At 47.0% G+C, this 19,849-nt stretch overlaps 1 protein-coding gene across 1 annotated transcript in view; it reads left to right on the forward strand.

Moving 5' to 3' along the window:
- Positions 1-19,849, forward strand: part of Wnt8b (Wnt family member 8B) — a 24,632-nt gene continuing 4,783 nt past the window's right edge. The window contains exons 1-5 of the mRNA XM_021650772.2: positions 1-199; positions 17,330-17,363; positions 18,050-18,188; positions 18,861-18,986; positions 19,681-19,823. Coding sequence (XP_021506447.1) covers positions 72-199; positions 17,330-17,363; positions 18,050-18,188; positions 18,861-18,986; positions 19,681-19,823 — 570 coding nt within the window. The 5' untranslated portion in view covers positions 1-71. The remainder of the gene's footprint in view (positions 200-17,329; positions 17,364-18,049; positions 18,189-18,860; positions 18,987-19,680; positions 19,824-19,849) is intronic.

Consider the following 19,849-nt stretch of genomic DNA (forward strand, 5'->3'; position numbering starts at 1 on the left):
TGTTTGGGATCGCTTACACACCAAGGCAGTGGCGCTCTGAGGAGAATTCCATCCCTCTACCTTTGAGGAGAATGCTCCCCATCTCTTCTGTCCCCCAGTTTTTGAGGATTTCTCCCTCTGTCCCTCGGAAGACTATGTTTCTTATAAAGCCCGTGTGCATCTTTCTTGTCACTTGTGCCCTCCACCTCAGCCATGCCTGGTAAGTAAGCGACTTGGATGTGGGATGTTCATGGGTGTAGGAGATGCTGGAGAAAGCTTGCTCTCATTTCCCTAGGAGGCCTTGAGATCTGTCTTGGGGAAAGCTAGTCTATGCAGTAAGGCTTTCCCTAAGAATGTGGCTGGTCTCAGCAAATCTTTAGGATTCTTGCCAATAAAAGATAGGATTTAAAAATGAGGGGCTTTGTATATTTTTATAGTGATTATGCCATAAATTTCAAGTGATCTGGGGAGAAGCTGTCAGCAGCCCGGAGCGCTAACTTCCTGATCCTGCTGTGGCCGATGGTTCAGGGCAAGCTCCCATTCGCCCCCCTTGCTGGAGACAGACTGGGTAGGATCTGATCCTGCGCTTTCTAAGCTTTCTTCAGAATGGTCTAAGATACTACTCATTTTAGCATGCGTTAGATGCTGTAAGGGCATTGGAGCTGTTGGCATTGAATTTACAAACAGTTTGAAAGCAAATATTCTAGAAACTGAAGGCTCCCTACAAACACATTTAAATCGTTCAATGCAGAGATTCCTAAATCGCTCTGAAAAATCAGAAAAAGTGAAAGTGCTTTGAAAAAGCTAAGGTGAGATTATCTTCGCTCATGGGAGCCGTGAAAGGCATCTGCACGTGCAATTGTTAATAAGTGTGAATATGACAATATGAGGAGGCTCAGCCTGGAGAACGCATGTCGCCAGGCAATTTGGAGTGTCTCCTCAGTTCAGATGCCATCTCGTTCAACACCCCCATTACCCCTGCCCCTTAAGTTTTCACTTTGACCACCTCCTTAAGATACAAATCCAACTGCTGCACAACCTATCCAGGAAGCCAGCCCAGAAACGCCTTTGCTGGAGCCTGCTTCCTGTGCTAGCTGAGAGTGTATTCTTGTCATAAATGAGCCTAGTGAACTCTATTAAAATGTTGGTTTTAAAGCTCGCCAACTTAGCACAAGCACTTGCAGCTAAACGTAACGATTTGCAACCCTCCCGATTATGAGCAAAAACCACCCAATAATTGGTCAGTTTTAATTGGCCTTTTAATTGAACATTTCAACATGAAAAGAGAGAAAAAGCCATCTCTGCTTCACAAGAACAAAACGACAAAAGGGCCGGGAGACTATTTCAGGGCGTTTCTGCTGGTGCCCATCGCGCGCTCCAGCTGATTCAATATCGGCAAAAGAGAAACACGAGATGCGCCCCCCGAGTCCCCGGGGCAAGGCGAAGAATTGTCCCAGAGAAAAGCTACCTTTACTGTGTATCTCCCTCCCTGCTGAAGGAGGTCATGTTCGCTTCATTCCGACACTGACACAGGCGGGCTGAAGGGTGGCTGGGTTGCCTGTCTGTCCAAATTCAAGTGTCTGGACTCAAAAAGAAAACAAGAGAAAAGAAATGTGAAAGTTCGTTCTAATTTAAACACGGGACTTGAGAACTCCTCCTGGCCTGGCCTGACATGGAGGGGGGAAATGCCCCAAACCTCCAATGCCGTGCTCTCAGACTTTAATTGCTTCTTCTTAGCAGTCTTGATTGGAATTAAAACACACACACACACAAAACACACGTACGCTTTGCAAAGATTCTGCTTCTGGGTAACATTTGAAAAGTGATTTTTAAAATTTAACGTTAAGCGCGGGTCGTTCCTCTAACGGAACACCCCGGGTTTCACGTAAGGTCATCATCCCCCATTGTGCCAGGAGGAGAGACCTGACCAACCACAGCCTTTGGCATGTTTCTCTTAACACTTCATTATCAGCCTTTTATGTGAGGTCCTCAAAAGCATTTCACAAACAGACAAGCGCAGTTGCTGCTTGGCTGTTCAATTGTAGGGCCACCTGAAATTACTGCCTGAGAGAGTATGGCAACGAACATTCCTGGGCTTGAAAAGAGAATAATGCAACTTTCACCTGCAACCCGCAGCTTCACTGAGAGCTGTAGAGAGGGATTTTAGAAAGAGGGCTTGCCCCCATTCTTCAATGGCAGAAAGTTTCTGAGGCATGTGATTCGTCAATAATCTGAGAAATGTTTTGCTCCTTTTTCCTTAATTTTTATGGCTCCTTACCTCAGAGAGTAGGGGTGCATGAAACGGCCAAGGACAGAGATGATGGCTACTGTGGGACCAGACGAACTGAGGTCGCCTTCCCGATACACTTCCTCTCGGGAAGAAAGAGGCATAAAATGTTTTCATGCTGTAACTGCTCACCCTAGCTCACTCCAGCTCATGTCCTGTAATAACAATGGGTGATCCCCTGCCCACACCTCTTCTAATCCTCTGAGGCCTGCATACAGATGAACGTGGCCTGTTTCTGCTCTGCAACAGGGCGAGAATTTATATGAAATTATTGGGTTATAAGATAACATTTGAAACACATTACCCCTTTGGTCTCAGTGTTTGGGTTTTTTTGGTTTTGGGTTTGTCTGTGTAGCCCTGGCTGTCCTGGAACTCACTCTGTAGACTAGGCTGGCCTCGAAGTCCTAGAGATCCACCTGCCTCTACCTCTCAAATGGTGGGATTAAAGGTGTGCGCCACCATTACACAGCTAAGTATTTTTTTTTCAGTAACATTTTTATAGATATTGAAATTGCTGGAGCCCTGACTGGGAAACAGATCAATTTGGGCTTTTGCTTTTGGTGACACAGGGGATTAGACCCAGAGTCATTTTGTGCTTGGCGGGCTATCTGCCACTGAGCTAGGGCACAGCACAGGGGCCAACCATTGTCACAGGATCTGGGCATGCAGAGCCCCACCAAGCACTGTATATAGCTAATACATGTCACTATTTTTAAATGGATGCTGTAGAAAATAAAATACAAACTGATGCCAGGTGTGGTGGTACACATCTTTCATCCCAGCACTTGGGAAGCAGAGGCAAGTGGATCTCTGTGAGTTTGAGCCCAGCCTGGCCCACATAATGAGTGTCTAGGACAGCCAGCACTCCACAAACAAACAAACAAAATCTCCCAAAACAAACACACAAAAAAATACAACTTATTTAAAATTATTGAGCTCATGATAGTTTTTGTTCTTGTTGTTGTTGCATTACGTGATATTCACAGTGAGTAACCCCACCATCAGACATAAAAAGAGGAAGTTCAGTCAGGGCCAGGGCCACGAAGCTGGTCACATTAGCCAGGCGTGCTCTTCCTCGGAGAGCCTGCAGAGAGCGTGAGGGGCTGCTCTGGACTCTAGAAAACAGTCTGCTAACGTGTACTCGTAATGCCCTCACTGTTAGCTTCCGTGGTCCATCAACAAGTACAAGGTTCCAAACCAGCAGGGCTGGAGGAGCAGCTGAGGAGCTGAGGAGCAGCTGGGCGGTGGCCGAGCTGCGTGGCAGGGAGCCCAGTTAGACAGAACCAGCAGAGCAGCTCGCACTTACTCTTCATTTCCTCAACAATGGCAGCCCGGGTCTTCTTTCACAGACTTTATATGTCCTATCATGAATCACAACAATGATATTACTATTATAATAATTGCCACAAAACTCATGAGGTCCTGAGAAAAGGCACAACTATTGTTTTTCTTGTGATGAGGAAGATGCTCTGAGGGACATGGTGTGTGTGCATGTGTGTATATTTGTGTGTGTGTGTGTGTGTGTGTGTGTGTGTGTGGCACAGAGGGGTCTCTGTTTTGGGACATTATATAGAGATAAAGAGGACCTAAGAAAAGAGCAGAAACAAAGGCCTTTTCATCCATGTCTGCTCCCTTCCTTGGGAAGAGACTGTTGTTTCTTTCCTGTGGCTAGACAGCTGGTTCGATTCTGCTCTCTGTCAGCTGATGCTGTCTCTCTTAGGACAATTAAAAAGGTTTCTTTTTCCTGGACTCCAACCACCCTCTCTTATTTCCGTCAGAAGACATAGAATTCATATGGCTTAGAGAGTGAGGTCCGGGCAATATTTTTTTAGGATAAACCTTTCTTTTTCCTGAAAGCATATTTTTCTTACTAAGCAAAAAGATTGGGCTGGGTTAACAGCCATGAGAAACTGTGTGTTCAGTTCCTGTCCACACAGCCCTCATTGCACCCACTTGAAGTATGCCTAGACAGAGAGAGAGAGAGAGAGAGAGAGAGAGAGAGAGAGAGAGAGAGAGAGATATGAGCATCCACTGTGGAGTGGCCTCACTGTGAGCCCAACCTGTATGGTTTGTTTTTCTCAATCCTCTCTGCAAGCCCCTGGTATTGATCATGTCATTTCTCTCTGTGCTTCTGAGGTTAGACTTTTCTCTCAGCCAAATAAATAAATGCATACATAAACAAATAATCAGAGTATAAGGGAACATTTAAGCTCACCACTATCTAACCATTCCCAAATTCATTGTTTTTGACAGTTTATGTTTCCAGTGTCCCCATCCTCTGGCCTAGTAAGACTCCAAAGAAATGGAGATGTCAATCTTTCCCTCAAGCTCTGGGATGATAGTCTTGCCTTCTCTGGGCTGGACTTAAGCCGTTCCACAGAAGGGAAATCTTCCCCTCCATTTAATATCTTGATCATCTTCTGCTGTACTAAATTCCTTCCAGTCTTTTTTCTTGCACCCAGTTCCTTTGATTACCTGTCAGACTCCTTACCCTACTAATTCATGACAACAGCAAACCAACAGGTTGTTCACAGTGTCCTGCCTGGGATGTCTTCAATGTCACCAGGGTGTCTGCAGAGCTCAGACTCCATAGTTACTGTTTCAGGAGTGCTCTGATTAATTGTAAATTTATATTTTGGACTCTTCCTCCTCTTCTTGCTCCTCCTCATCTTCCTCCTCCATAAAAGCAAAGTGAGTGGATATGTAAGAAACCCCTATAATTCAGCTGCAACCAGTGTTGATTCCTGTCCAAGCCATTTTGCCTACACTTTTTGTACCATTTCCTGTTATTCCAAATCTTCCAGACAGTTCAAAATAGGAGGAGGAAGGACAGAAAAAAGAACCTCCTGTCTTGCGTTTGAGAGACCTAGGGCCAGCAAGTAGAAAGACTATTGGGGAACAGCATAAAGTTATGACTGTCCTTGGGGGGCAATCCAAAATAGTCATCAACACAAGGAGGTGAGTCACTCAGATACAGGCCTGGGTCTGTTTGTGCCCTGAGCAGCAAAGGCAACAAAAGGAGTGGCTGGGGCAGACTGCAAAGAGAGATGTTTCACTCTCCACTCGAATTTAGTTCTCTTAGGTAGTGAAAATGGTCTTAAGATGCTGAGGACGTCTGTCAGTTCTGTTGCCTTGGACTGCTCACCGGTTGGTTTAGGAGGTGAGGAGTGATGACTGTGGTTACGTGAGGTTTCTAGCTTGGGAAATTAGTGGGTTTGTGTCCGTCTGTGCAGTGTACAGGAATAATTTCAAGTGTATGACACAGAGACCTCAGTGACTAGGTCGGGAAGCATAAGCCGCCTGCACGCTGATGGGCAAGAACCTGCCATGATGCCCAGACTCCTAGGGACAGCGTCCTGGACTGCCCCTCAGCAACTTTCGCTTAGAGGCCAGGAAGTAGGCAGCTGCTCGGCCCTTGCCCTCCTCATTTAAATGCCAAGTGCTGAGGGCTTTCCCGCAGCTTGGCTTTCTCAGTGGAGCTTGCTGCAAGGCACAAAGGGTGATACAGGGTGAGGACAGCCCTGGCTCTGTACGGTCTCCTGGACTAACGGCATGTCCCTTGGCATGGAAAAAGGACTCCTTGAAAACTGGTGATTTTCTCAGGGGGAGTGGAAAGAAATCCTTATGAGCCTATTTGGCAGAGCTTCATGGCTTGACGCTGTGCCAAAGGCTGGTCACTGACCTCTGCCAATAATTATTTGGCAAAAATAGGATTTGAACTGATGTGGCATTTTAAGGCATATTTAATGTGCAGATGGATAATCGTTGAAATGGACACCCCTGCCTAACATTTTGTTTTAGCCAACTGGTATGTAGGACTCATGTATACTATGTCTCAGTAGCATATAGAAAATTTACAGTCATAAAAATATATTTATACTTATTTGTAGGGCTGATATGTGTTTTAAGAGCATTTTAAGCCATGAAGTAGCTATGGGAACATGACCCAAAGCCGTGAGCTCCTGAGTTTTGCCTTTAAACACATCTTGATAACAACAACAAACCCTTTCTCTGGCCACGAATCGGCCACAGTTCTGTGTGCTTCCTCTCGTCTCTTCTGTTGCCTCCCTCGAGGCCACACCTGCCGCTTTCCCGGCTTACCTCTTGCGGTCCTTACCCCTGGACAAGATCTTGTCCATCTAAGCTCTCCCTCACCCCTGCCTCCTCCCTTGCATCCCCTGCCCAGTGAATGCAACCCAGGGCTCCATTCAGGAAGTTAGTTGTGAGCAAGGCCCTTCTAGCTGGAGCCCCAGGCAGCTTTCTGCTTGGGAGCCTCTGACTATCTTCCCTGTGTCTCTGGGTAAGATCTGTGGTCTACACTCACCATTACGCCTCCTCCCCTGGCCTACCACCCAATTTTAGTATATCCCCACCGTCTGAGCCGAGAGGCCAATGGGAGCCTCATGACCTCCATACTTTCTATGGCCACTAGGAGATGCAATCGAAGATGAGAGACAAGGGAAATTGGCAAAGACCTATAAGGAAATCGGAGGGAGGATGCCGAAGGCCTGTGAGGACAGTGGAGGGGGTGGGGCAACAGTGACACTGAGGGAATTAGCATGAAAGTTCTGGATAGTGAATATAAGACAGAAAATTCTAGAAATTCACTCAAAAGCCTTTGTCTCTAAAAAGCAAGAGTGGGACAGAGCAAAAGGGATCTGGTCTGATGTCTAAGCTGCATCAACTATCGGACTCAAAATCCAGCAGCCTCTCGGGGAAACACCTGTGGGGACCTCACTGAATGAGATGGAGCAGCCTCCCAGGAAGGCACATGCTCAGGAAGAGGAGAGGGAGCCAGGCGCCCGAATCGGCCTGGTGTCAAGGTCCTAGTCATGCTAAAAGAGGAATGCAAACAGAGCTTGTGCTTGAACCCTTCCAGGTCTGTCGGTCCCACAGGGAGGCAGTATCCTGACCATGGCTGAGAAGCTGCTGGCCACAGAATCATGTTGTTATACAAACCGCAAGTGTGAAGGATCATCCTGAAACTGGGGGTGAAGGGGGAGTGGCTTAATCCCTGCCCTTGAGAAGTTCTAACCAACAGAGACGGGCTTGCAGGAGTCTCTTAACAACCTAAGTTGGAAAAATAATGCAAACTTCTTAAAAAAAAAAAGCATCAGGTAGAGAAGGGCTTTCAGTGTGTATATCTCTGTGTGTGTGTGTGTGTGTGTGTGTGTGTGTGTGTGTGTGCATGTGTGCATGTAATACATATTAGGGGAGGAAACACATTCTTAGGGGAGAAAAAACAAAACCTCAGTGATTTTGCAGGCACTGACAGCAATGGCATTTGTATTTGAATTGCTCCAAAGTCCCTCCCCTTCTGCTCCATCTCCTTGAGAAAAACCGTCCACTGGGATCAGGCTGACTGTGGACTAGAAAGTCATGTGGTGAGCGCTTATAAATGTGGTGCTCTAAATAAAAGCCCCCTAAATCAAGGCTGGGCTTGGCTACTGTCTCGCCTGTGAGGCTTCCCCGTGTGAGAAGGTCCCTGAGCAGAAAAGCAATGGGGAGGTGGAATTGCTCTGCTGTGAGAACCACCCACACAGCTTCAAGTGAGACAGGCAGCCGGGCCGTGTAGCTGGATCTCGGATGGACAATTAACACGCGGGTACAGCGGAGGAAAAGAACCTCTTCATCAGAGGCTGTTAGGGGCGCTGTGGCTGAAGGCGGTGAGGTCAAGAACCAGAAGACAGGGCTGGCTAAGCAGCTTGGCTTGGGAGCGTGGGACAGCAGAGTCACTCCGAGAACTGTGGAGGACAGGGCAAGGGGTCCGGCTGCTCTCCCTAATTCTTGCTGTAAATGAACTTGTAAGAACAAGGTGGCCTTAGAAGAGGAAAAGACAAATAAAAGAACAAGTTGTGTTTTAAAGGTTCACTCTAGGAATGGTGGCCGGACTGCAGACATGGTCTAGGGGCATACAGGAGTAGCTGCTGCATAAGAGACTTCCACAAACGGAGGCAGTGAGCGAAGGGTCAGAAGAGGAGTGAATGGGCCTCGCCAGACTCCTTCTGCAAACATTTTGTTGAGTATAAAGAAGAGGGCCTGAGTCAGCCACAATATGATGAAGTCACTTCAGGTGCAAGGAGAGAGAGACGCCAAGAAGAGGAGCAGAGCAGACAGTTCAGCCCCATCTCAGCCTCCCAGAAGGCTTTGGGAGTCTAGAGAGCAGCTGTTTGCTCATGCCTACTGCTCTGGGGTGCGGTGAGACCAGGTGACTATCTGGGAAAGGTGCTGTCACCGAAGCCACCTCTCAGGCACCTGGGGACATTGACAGAGCTAGAATCTACTGAGGAGTTCTCATGCTAAGTTGGGAGACAGGTTTCCATGAGTGTGCTTTGAAGTCAGTGGAAACTGCTGGCTCCCATGGTAATTACAAGCCTTAGTGTCTTCTCTAGCCAGTCAGTCTTCAGGGATTTCTCCAGTGTCATTGTAGGGTTGGCCTGGTGTAGATGAGTTGATAGTTGGCCGTGTGCCAAGGCTGACTGCGCATGGCTCATGTTGAGCAATCCCCCATTCCCCCCCCACCTCCATAGTGCCCGAAGGCAGAGTCCAGGAAGGGCAGCAGCAGTAACCACACGCCACCACACCAGTTTCTGTGGCACTCTTTGGAAGGACCACCCTTGGCAGGGGCTCTGAGGTAGGCATCACTTGGATCTGGCACATCCTGGGCTAACCTCCTTCAGCAGAAGCTCACACAGGGAAATTAAAAGACACGTGTCCTTGCTTTTAAAAACCAACACGCAGTTTGTTTTTTTTTTAGCAGTTTTATGTTTATAGAGAAAAACTGAGTAAAAAGTATAGTTTCCATACAGTCCCCTCTCTCCTCCCACACAACCCCTTGTTCATTTCTACTTTATCTACACAAGAGCCAGTGAGAAAAGTATCAGAAAAGTGTTACGAGGAGGCTCTGCTAGCTCTCAGAACCTATGTTCCTGTGAGCATGGAAGCATCTAGAAGGGAAAGCTGGAGCATGGCCAGAATGAAAGTGTAGCCAAGACCACGTGGTCACCATTTGGACTTCTTTCCTAAGCATAGGCATCAGTCACTCCATAGACTGTCACTGGGCCCTCCAAAGTAGACCTATGACCTTTCAGGAATTAGGCATCCTGGATTAGGGAAGGGACTGGGGCAGGGGAGTATGAGTCACATATTTAGCGGTGTATGCTCTAGAACACTGATTCTCTCTCCTTTCTCTCTCATATTTTGTTGTTGTTGTTTTGGTTTTTTGTTTTGGGTTTTGTTTTTGTTTTTGAGATAGGGTTTCTCCGTGTAGCCTTGGCTGTTCTGGAACTCACCTCAAACTCAGAGACCCACCTGCCTCTGCCTCCCAAGTGCTAGGATTAAAGACGTGCACCGTCACATTAAAGTTGTGACCCCCTAGCAGGGTCAAATGACCCCTTCACGGGGGTCACGTATCAGATATCCTGCGTATCCTCTTTGCATTTCAATTCATAACAGTAGCAAAATTACAGTTAGGAAGTAGCAACGAAACAACTTTATGGTTGGGGTCACCACCGCGTGAGGAACTGTGTTCAGGGTCTCAGCGTTAAGAAGGTTGAGAAGCACGGGCCTAGAACGAGACAGAGAGGTTCCAGACCCACCACTGCACTGGGGTATGTATTGCCTTGACGCCCCACAATGCACTTTGTGTATCTGTGAAGTGAAGAATAGACTCAGTCTAGCTTCTGAAACTGCTATGGCAATTGCATGGGCTTCAAGCACTAAAATGCTTGAAATAGAAGCAATAGAAATACTGTGTTGGGTTGTTAAGAAAATTTATAACATGTTGCGGGAAAAATGCTACTACCCTGCCGTATCTGATGATGCTAGCTGTTAGTATGTGACACAAACTGCATATTTTTTGTGACATCATACTTTTGGGCGCAGGGTCCCATTATAGAACCTTGGCTGGTCTGAGACTCACTGTGTAGACCAGGCTGGCCTCGGACTCGCAGATCTCCACCTGCCTCTGCCTCCTGAGTCCTGGGAATAATAATGATTTAAGAAGTGTCTCCATCCCTGGGACTGTGGCGTCACGCTTTATACACAGATGTTATACGGATTATAAAATGCTTACACCCGTTCCTGATCAATAGGAAGCACAATGGTGGTTATCCACAGCATTAAACGGATGCTACAGACGTGTCTACACTCTCAGCTGTGTGCCTTCACTCCTTGCTTTCACCTCTGCTGTGCGATCAGCTGCTGATGTGGCCCCGTCACCTGCAAGTTCTACTTGTCCCCGATTTCTTCCTTATGTTCCCCAAATCTCTGCAAAACATTTTAATTAGAAGAATAAGTGCTGCCTATGAACTGTCCAGAATACAAATAGCATTCCAGGACAAAGATCCAAGGTTGGGGATTGGGGGTTGGGGGGAGGGTGGCATTGCCTTCTGGACTGAGGATGTAAAGGTTTGAAAGAAAATGAAAAGGGAGCCCCTGGGTTTCAATCTGTGGGTTCCCATCTGTCTCCTCTGGGAAGAATTACTACATAGAAACAAGCCGAGGTGGCAGGAGCTAGGAGCATTGGCTTTCCCACACAAATCTTTGTGTGACCCTTTTCTATTCTGGGATTTCCAGTTGGCTCTAAGGACCCCATCATTACTCCTCCTTTCTACACCCTGTAATTCAGCCCCCATGCACAGACCACTTTCTATGTCTGCAGAAGTATAGAAGAGGAGGGCAACGGAGGCTCCACGAAGGCCATAGTATGACCAGAAACATCAAAACCAAGGCTGGCCTGGGCTAAACCCACGAGACTTGGCTGAAAGCGCTCACCTGTTATTCCAGCACTTAGGAGGCTTTCTCAGGAGGATTGTGAATTCAAAACCAGCTTGGACTACATAGTGAAACCCTATCTTAGGAAAGAGAAAAAGCAAGTGAGGGCTGGGCTACAGTTTGTGGCAGAGCAGTCGCTCTGGACTGTTAAAATTGCTATTGGTGAGGCCTTGAGTTCAAACACCTCAAAACATTTGCAGTGAGGCTTCAGGGAGTGCTAGTTGGAGAGGTGAGAAAGGCAGCTCAGAGTATTTACTGCTCTTGCAGAGGACCCAGATTCCATATTCCATTCCCAGCTCCCTCATGGCAGCTCACACCTGCCTGTAACTCTAGTTATGGGGGATCCTGTGTCTTCTTCTAGCCTCTGTGGGCTCCTGCATGCATGTCATATACCCAGTCACGCAGGCAAACACACATAATAACATAAGTACACAAATGTTTAAAAAGAAGTACTGAGCTCACCTTTTGAACTAGATCTTTACCTGAGAATAAGAAAGACTGAAAGACTTGAGATAGAGACCACACACCAAAAATTCACCCTTTGAGGAGTAAAAACCAATGGCTTTTTAGTAAATGCACATGCCTGCTCAACCCTCAGCACAATCCATTTCTGATTTTATTAACTCTGAAAGAAACCCCCTTTCCATTAGCAGTCATGCCCCTGTATTCTCTTCTGTGCCCCTGACAGCTGCCAATCTAATTTCAGTTTCTATAGAATGGTCTTTTCTAGGGGCTGAAGACATGGCTCAGTGGTTAAGAGCATTGGCTGTTTTTTCCAGAAGACCAGGGTTCTATTCCCAGCACCACATGACGGCTCACAACTATCTGTAGCTTCAATTCCAGGGCATCTGGCACCTTCACAGACATACATGCAAAACACCAATGCACATAAAATTTTTAAAAAGTAAGTCTTAAAAAATAATAAGGGTCTTTTCTGGATGTTTCTTTTTGTTGCAAATTAAGTTTTAAAATGTATTTATTTTTATTAATTACAGCTTATTCACTTTGTATCCCAGCTGTAGCCCCCTCCCTCATCTCTCCCTCCCTCATATCCTCCCATACCCCTCCCCAAGTCCACTGATAGGGGAGGTCCTCCTCCCCTTCCCTCTGACCCTAGCCTATCAGGTCTCATCAGGACTGGCTGCATTGTCTTCCTCTGTGTCCTGGCAAGGCTGTTCCCCCCTCAGGGGGAGGTGATCCAAGAGCCAGCCACTGAGTTCATGTCAGAGACAGTCCCTGTTCCCTTTACTAGGGAGCCCACTTGGAGAGTGAGCTGCCGTGGGCTCCGTCTGTGCCGGGGTTCTCCATGCGTGGACATTTCTTGTCAAATCAGGAGCAGGAGCTCACCTAGCGCTTGGTCTTTCGCTGGGAGCGATGCTGGTCTGTTTGCATGTGGTACTTCATTTACTCTCATGATCAGGTAATCTTTTACCATGGGTTCACCGGGTTGCGTGCACCCATTCGTTAGCTGGTAGACATGTGGGCAGTTTTAGTTTGGGGCCATTCTAACTAATACTGCTATGGACACACCGCGTATGTTCTGTTGAATATATGTGTGCCTAGGAGGAGAACTGCCATGTCCTATTTATGCTGTGGGGGAATTGCTGAACAGTTTTCAAAAGCACGTGCACTCTGTTACAATCTAACTGGCAACATACGAGGATTCCGGCTGCTTTGAGTTTTTATCAGTGTTTCATTCACTCATTCATTTATTCATTCACGAATCCATTCATTCATTTTTTTTTTTTTGAGACAGTCTCTCTACGTAGCCCTGGCTGCCTGGAACTCGCTGTGTAGAGCAGGCTGTCCCTGAACCCAAAGAGATCCTCTGCCTCTGCTCCCAAGTGCTCCGGAGCGGGCTCAAAGGCCCCCATCCAGTCTGCTGATTTCGGGCTAGCTACCATAGGGGCATGGATTTCTGTGATTTGTGTTCTTAGGTGACTAACGACACCGAGCACCTTTCCATGTGCTTATTAGCCATTTGCACACCTTCTCTGGGAAACGCTATTTGAGTCCTGCGCCCGGTTTTAAACCAAGCTGTTTTTGTTGTTGCTGAATTGAAGAAGCTTTTATAAAACTGGAACTCAAAATCCTCCCAACTCACCCTCCCAGTGGGGTTATTGGTGTACACAGCCATAGCCTACTAATTGATGGGCTGTCTGGACAATCCAGACAAGAGACGGTGATGGCATAAACCAGAGAAGTGTTAGTGGAGATGTTGAGAACTGGTTATATTGTGAGCTGCAGTCCGAAAGATCTGAGGGCAGACTGACCACAGGATAGGAAAAAAAAAAGTGAAAAATGCCTTTCTGGGATCTTTATCTGGGCAAGGAGGGGCTTTCCCGATCTGAGATGGAGAGACCACGGATGGGGTAGGTTAGGGCGGCAATGGAGCAAGAGTTCATCTTGAGGCAAGTTAAGTTGGATGCCTACCAAATCAAGGATATAGCTGAACATGCAAGACTCTAGATTGAACGAAAAGGTCTGAGAGTGGTTGGGAAGTTCCAGGAAGATGTGAAAAACCCTCCAAATGGTGCTCAGTCCAGGCTGTGGCAGCAGCAGCTTACAGCCTTGTGGGGACTGGGAAGGTTTCTCTCAGAGGAGGCTTCTGAGAGTGAACATCATGCCCCACCCACAGAGAAGCTGCCCCTAGTTAAACAGCCTCTGCACCTTCCATGTTCATTAGCAGCATCTTCCCTTCAGGCATATGACTGTCTCTAGATGTTATCTAGCCTGTAACAACACCTATAGCCTCCGCTCTTCATTCTTTCCATCTTCCCATAGCGCTCATCCACTGTGTCTTCGGAAATCTTCATTTTTACTGGCTCAAAGGACGTCACACCACTGTCTCATTAATCAAAACTAAGACTATCCTGCTTTGGTGCTTACAACGAGGACACAGAGCCTTTTCATGATGCTGGGTATTTTACATACAAGTAAAGCAGTCACATGGACCAAATCTGTCACTCTAGCTGGCTCAGCTGACAAGCATGTCACACAGGTCTTTCCGAAGGATAGGTCCTCTAGGAAGGGACTATTCTCCATGTCCTCTGTCCCTTACTCCCCCAGTGTCCTATCTCAGACTCTTCCACAGGACCAACCTTGACCAAGGCTCAGCCTTGGCAAAGCTTTGTTCGTTGTCACTCATATTTTGTTTTATTCTGTCTTCTTTCCCAGTAATGTCTGCCCTGTTAAATGGTAACTATCCTATCTGGTCTGGTAATGTCTGGCTTGCAAGTTATTCTGAATGTAAAGATTGCTCTTTTGAGACAGAGTAGGTTCTTTGCCCTTTCTGATATTTCTGGCACCAGGCTTCAAGGATCAGAAACTTATTTCCGAACCTAGCATGGCTTTGGCGAGAATTTCTTTGTGAGTCTTTTGGTACAGCTCTCATTAGAGGGCAACTTCATTTTAGTTGACTTAGTTCTGTCTGCCAAGCTCTAAGAGGGAAGCCTTCCTTTTGCTGGATTCTGTAGACTTCTATGGCTTGCTGTTTGTTTGTTTTCCTCTTGCAAATTTTCCATCTTTTCATATGGAAGCTTTCTAATCTGCTAATGCTGTTTCTCAAAACCCACTCACATTTCGGATGTTGTGTTTGGTGTGAAGAGTCCAGCAAGCCCTTTGAGCCACCAGCAAGAGAATGATTTTCTTTGTTTTGTTTCCAATTTCCTTTCTGATGCTTTCCACCTTCTCAGCTTCAAAAGTGCAAGGGAACACCAACCTTCAGGGTAAGTCCATACGAGTTCCCATGTTACTTTCCTATAGTGGAAAGCTATAGATAATGTATTTTGATTGATATTCTACTCTGAAGTCATTCTTCAAATCTCCAAGACCTCAGATCATATATGTACTTAATTTTACATTTTTATATAACTATAGATCTGCAAAAGTTACAAAGAAAGGTTTAGGAAGCTTCCGTGCCCTTTCCACCACCTTCTGCAATGTTTACATCTTACAGTTATTGTACAGTAACCTTAGAGCTTATGCAGACGCCATTTTACTGCCTCTAGCCTCATATATTCATGGGTGTGTGTGACAGAGAGAGAGAGAAAGAGAGATTCTGGTGAAAATTTGCCATGTTTATACCCTTGTGTGAAGACCACCATAGTTAGGACAATTAACCCTACCTTTGCTAAGGCTCATGACTCTAAATAGCCACATCCATCCTCCCATCCCAACCTCCTGGCAATCACTGACCTGTTACTAGCTACACCGCTCTGTTCTTAGGTCTGTAATTACACGATTTCAGCACCGTCACGTGGATACCCTCCTTTTGTAGTACTGAGGATTGCACATGCTTGGTGAGTGCTTAAATTGTACTTTGGCCATTTTTACTTTTTTGAGAAAAGGTCTCATAAATTGACCTGGCCGGCCTTGAACCTGCTCTGTGACTCACGCACGCCTTTAACCTGCGATCCTCCTGCCTCAGCCTCCCAAGTGGTAACCATTACAGGAGGGCACCACCAGACCCAGCAATAGGTGTTATTTTGAAATTGGCGGGTTTGGGGGTGTGCCTGTTTGGTGTATTGTGCACGTGTGTTCATCTGTGTGGTACTGCATGCACTTATGCACATAAAGGACAAACGTTGACACTAGGTGAGGTTGGCTGTCTCCTCGACTGTTCTCCATCGTTTAGTGAGGCTGCCTCTCTCACTGAACCCAGAGTCACTGCTTCGGCTGCCCAGCTAGTCAGCCTGCTCGGGGATCCCATCTCCACCCGCAGTCACACACGTGACTCAGCCATCCCTGCAGCCTGAGATTGACTTTAATCTAATTTCCTTGTGGTTCACCCAAGCAATTGTGTTTATTCGTTCATTCTTTTTATTGCTGAGTGGTATTCCATGATATAAATGCTCCTGTTTGTGGTTTGGAATCTATCTATCTATATATATCTATCTATATCTATATCTATATATCTCTACATATGGTGGTTTTTGTTGTTATTGAAAGGCTTTTTATTGTTGTTGCAGTGTTAAGGCATTAGCTCAGTGGTCTTGTGTGTGATAATCAAGGCCACATGGTTTCTATTTATTGGTTTGAGACTGTCTCAAGTACTCCAGACTGGTTTTGTACTAGCTATGCAGAAGAGGCTGGCCTTGAACTCCTGGCCATCCTGCTGCCACCTCAAAAGCGCTAGGATTACAAGCATGCACCATCAAGCCCAGAAGTTGACACACATACACATTGCTAAGTTAAAAAAGTCTTCATTCCTCTGGGATAAAGACCAAAGGGCGAAGCCACTCAACCATACAGCAGGCCTACTTTTAGTTTGTAAGAAGCAGAGACCGAGCTACTTTTCGGATTCAGCCTTATTCGGGCTTCAATTACCAAAACCCGGGACAGACATTCCACTGCTTACCTCTTCCTGATAGACATGCATCTGTCTACTGTTCCATGAGCCTGAGCACGTAGTTAGCTGCTTGCCCTTATTTTGCATCTTTATTTTGCCCATGGACAAAATAAAGATGAAAATGTTTGGGGGCAGAAATGATTTAGAAGAGCGACATGTGAAATACTATATAGCAAGAGTTAACGCTAGCTCTGCCCCAAGCCTGTGGCAAGACAATAATCAAACACTATCTCCATTTCTTATGGTACTGAAAGCTATCACTTTATATTTTTATGGTGTTGGAAATCATAATTGACTTTAAAATTCTAAGGAAATGGGGCTGGAGAGATGGCTCAGTGGCTAGGAGCACTGGTTGCTCTTTCAGAGGACCTGGGTTCAGGTCCTCTGCCCACATGGTGTCTCTCAGCTCTTAACTCTGACATCTCTTCTGGGCTCCTTAGACATGTGCTGCCCATCAGACAGTCAAACACACATACCTAAAAGAAAAGCAATTGTCTTAATCTAAAGAAACATTACTTTTGACTCATGGTGCTTTTTTTTTTTTTTCCCAAATGGGTTATCTTTTTTAAATTTTTCAATTATTTAAAGAAAATTTGGGGGGTGTACACATGGGCGGAGCCAGCACACAAGCTACAGTGTATGAGTGGGGGCAGGGTCAGGGGACCCCTGCAAGAGCTGGTTCTCTTCTACCAGGTGGCTTCCCAGGATCTAACTTAAGTTGTCAGGAATGGCGGCAGGCACATTTACCCACCGAGCCATCCGTCTTGCTGGTCCTTAGCAGGTTATCGCTATTAGCCTTGTGACACGGCTTAACGTTTCTTACAAAAATGAATTTCCCTTTCCTTCCGTCAATGATACTGTGGAAATGGTCTCTGTGACTTTGGGGAGAAGAAACAAACCAGTCTTTTCCACTGTGTTCTGCTTTTTCTTCCTTCTAGGTCAGTGAACAATTTTCTGATGACTGGTCCAAAGGTACGGAACTTGGATATTGCTCGTCCTAACTTGTCGGCGAAGATAACACATGCTGGCTTCATTATACACACAACTTCCACTGTGCCGTAGTATTAAGGGGCAGATAGGGACAGATTGCCCAGGTGGGGACTTGTCCAAAGCCGTTCAGCAAAACAGTCAGAGCCCAGATGAGAACTTGGGTGTATTCATGGCTGCTGCATTCATGGCTGCTGCATTCATGGCTGGAATCTCCAGAGCCAGAGCCGGCAGCTTTGACAGCTGTACTCCACATCCTTCTCTGTGCAAGCCCCGCTCACATCCGGGAACTGCACTACGTGGCTTCTTCCCAAAATACTGATCCTTAGCCGGCAGTACTGAAATTCAAGAAGTGTGTGGTTGGGGCTCACTGGGAGAGATGGTTTAGTATAATGAGTAAAGACTGGAGGGACCTAGAGTCTGACAGACATCAAATTCAACTCCTCCTGTTACCATCTGTGAACCAAGGCCCTGGGCAGAGTGCTTCCCTCCTGACCCACACAAGGAGCTAGCCCTGTCCTTATACAAGGACACTATGGAGTGAGATGGCATATTCAGATGGATTTCTCAGTCAATATTAGCAGGCCAGGAGAGTGGACAGGAAGAGAGTTGCTTGGCCAGGGCAAATGTCTCCTAAGCTGAGGCTAAACTCGGAGCCCATATTCCTGTAGGCTTACCTGGTCTACTCCAGCAGCGTGGCAGCTGGTGCCCAGAGCGGTATTGAAGAATGCAAGTACCAGTTTGCTTGGGATCGCTGGAACTGCCCGGAGAGAGCATTACAGCTGTCCAGCCACGGTGGACTCCGAAGTGGTAAGGAAAGCCTTGGCCTCTGCTCCAGGAACCCCAGGCCAGAACTTGGGCTCCCTCCTCCTCTAGATCCTTAATTTTCACCCAGTCTCCTTGCTCTTCTGATCTCCTTTTTTTCTTCCCTGTCCCTTGTTTCCTACCTATATTTTCTTTCCCTCCCTCCCTTTCTTCCTTCCTCCCTCTGCTCATTCTTCCCTTCCTGCCTCCCTCCCTTCCTGTTCAATACCCATCATCTCATCTCCAGTCCTGCACTGCCCTTGGCTGCCCAGTTGGCTAACGGCTCCCTCACAATCTAAGTAATACCAAGATGTAGACTGGGGTCATAAATCCTCACACTGCTTAGTCCCCTCCTTTCAGCAGGTTAGAGAGAGGTGCTGAGGCAGGAGGAACTTGGTTACCTCAGCGAAGATAAACAATGAGAAGCCTGCCCATTTGAGGAGCTTTTTAAGACTGACTGACTGATTTCCAGACTTCAGTGCGTGACTTGAAAGGACAGGAGCGGAGGACAACAGAGCTGAGGCCAGGGATGGGGTAGATCCTGGAAGAGAGTAAGCTACACAGATAGGACAGAGCTGGGAGGGGTGTGTGTGGTGGAATCGTTAGGGGAAAGTAGCACACTGGCATTTCTTTGGGCTGCAACCTCTTCTAACTCCTGAGCGACTTTGGCTCTGCCAGCTAACAGGGAGACAGCGTTTGTGCACGCCATCAGTTCTGCTGGAGTTATGTACACCCTGACGAGAAACTGCAGCCTTGGAGATTTTGACAACTGTGGCTGTGATGACTCCCGAAATGGACAACTGGGTGAGTAAAAAAATGGAAATGAGGAGAGCAGGCAGGCAGGGAGTTCACTTACACAACGGAGAGCGTTGTGGGAACTTGGAGGAATAAGAGTGAGTTCTTCTAAAGAGGAGTAAAATAATGCTGAAGGGGAGTAAGTGGGTTCCAGCCCACACACGCAGTGACAACCCTGCCCAAATGGAGGCTGCTCTCCTCCTGCCCAAATGTTCTCCCAGGTCGAGCTCCTCAACTTAAGCTCAATCATCTGTGTCTCCCAGGGGGGCTTCCTTTCCTGCTCCCTCATCCCTCGGTTTTCCACTGCCTTCCCCCAAACTGGGCCCTGTCTCAATTTCTGACTTCCTTGCTCCATATTGCCTCAATTAGGTTCTTCTTCCAACCTCAAAGGTTGAACTCTTGTCCCCTTGCAGACTTCAACCGGCCAGCCCGTGCACTCTCCTGCAGAACAGCACGCGGGTGGAATCACGTGACGACTAGCTATGTCATGAAAGTCTGAGCAGGGGATTGGCTCAGACTGAATGATGACAGAAAAGGTGGCAAAAAACCAAAGCAAGATAGAAACCAATCCAGAAACAGAGCACTCTCCCAATCTTAACCCTTTCCATCCTCCAGTCTCCTCCTCACACCTACCCTACTCAACTAGAAACGTCAGCCCGGGAAGCTTTGGACTCAGTGGCTTTTCCTGCCCCTGCCTTTTCAGGAGGCCAAGGCTGGCTCTGGGGAGGCTGCAGTGACAACGTGGGCTTCGGAGAGGCAATTTCCAAGCAGTTTGTGGATGCCCTGGAGACAGGACAGGATGCCCGCGCCGCCATGAATCTGCACAACAACGAAGCTGGCCGCAAGGTGAGTCCCGCAGCCCTTTGCGCTAG

This window comes from Meriones unguiculatus, chromosome 1 (assembly GCF_030254825.1).
Source record: "Meriones unguiculatus strain TT.TT164.6M chromosome 1, Bangor_MerUng_6.1, whole genome shotgun sequence".
NCBI classification, from domain to species: Eukaryota; Metazoa; Chordata; class Mammalia; order Rodentia; family Muridae; genus Meriones; species Meriones unguiculatus.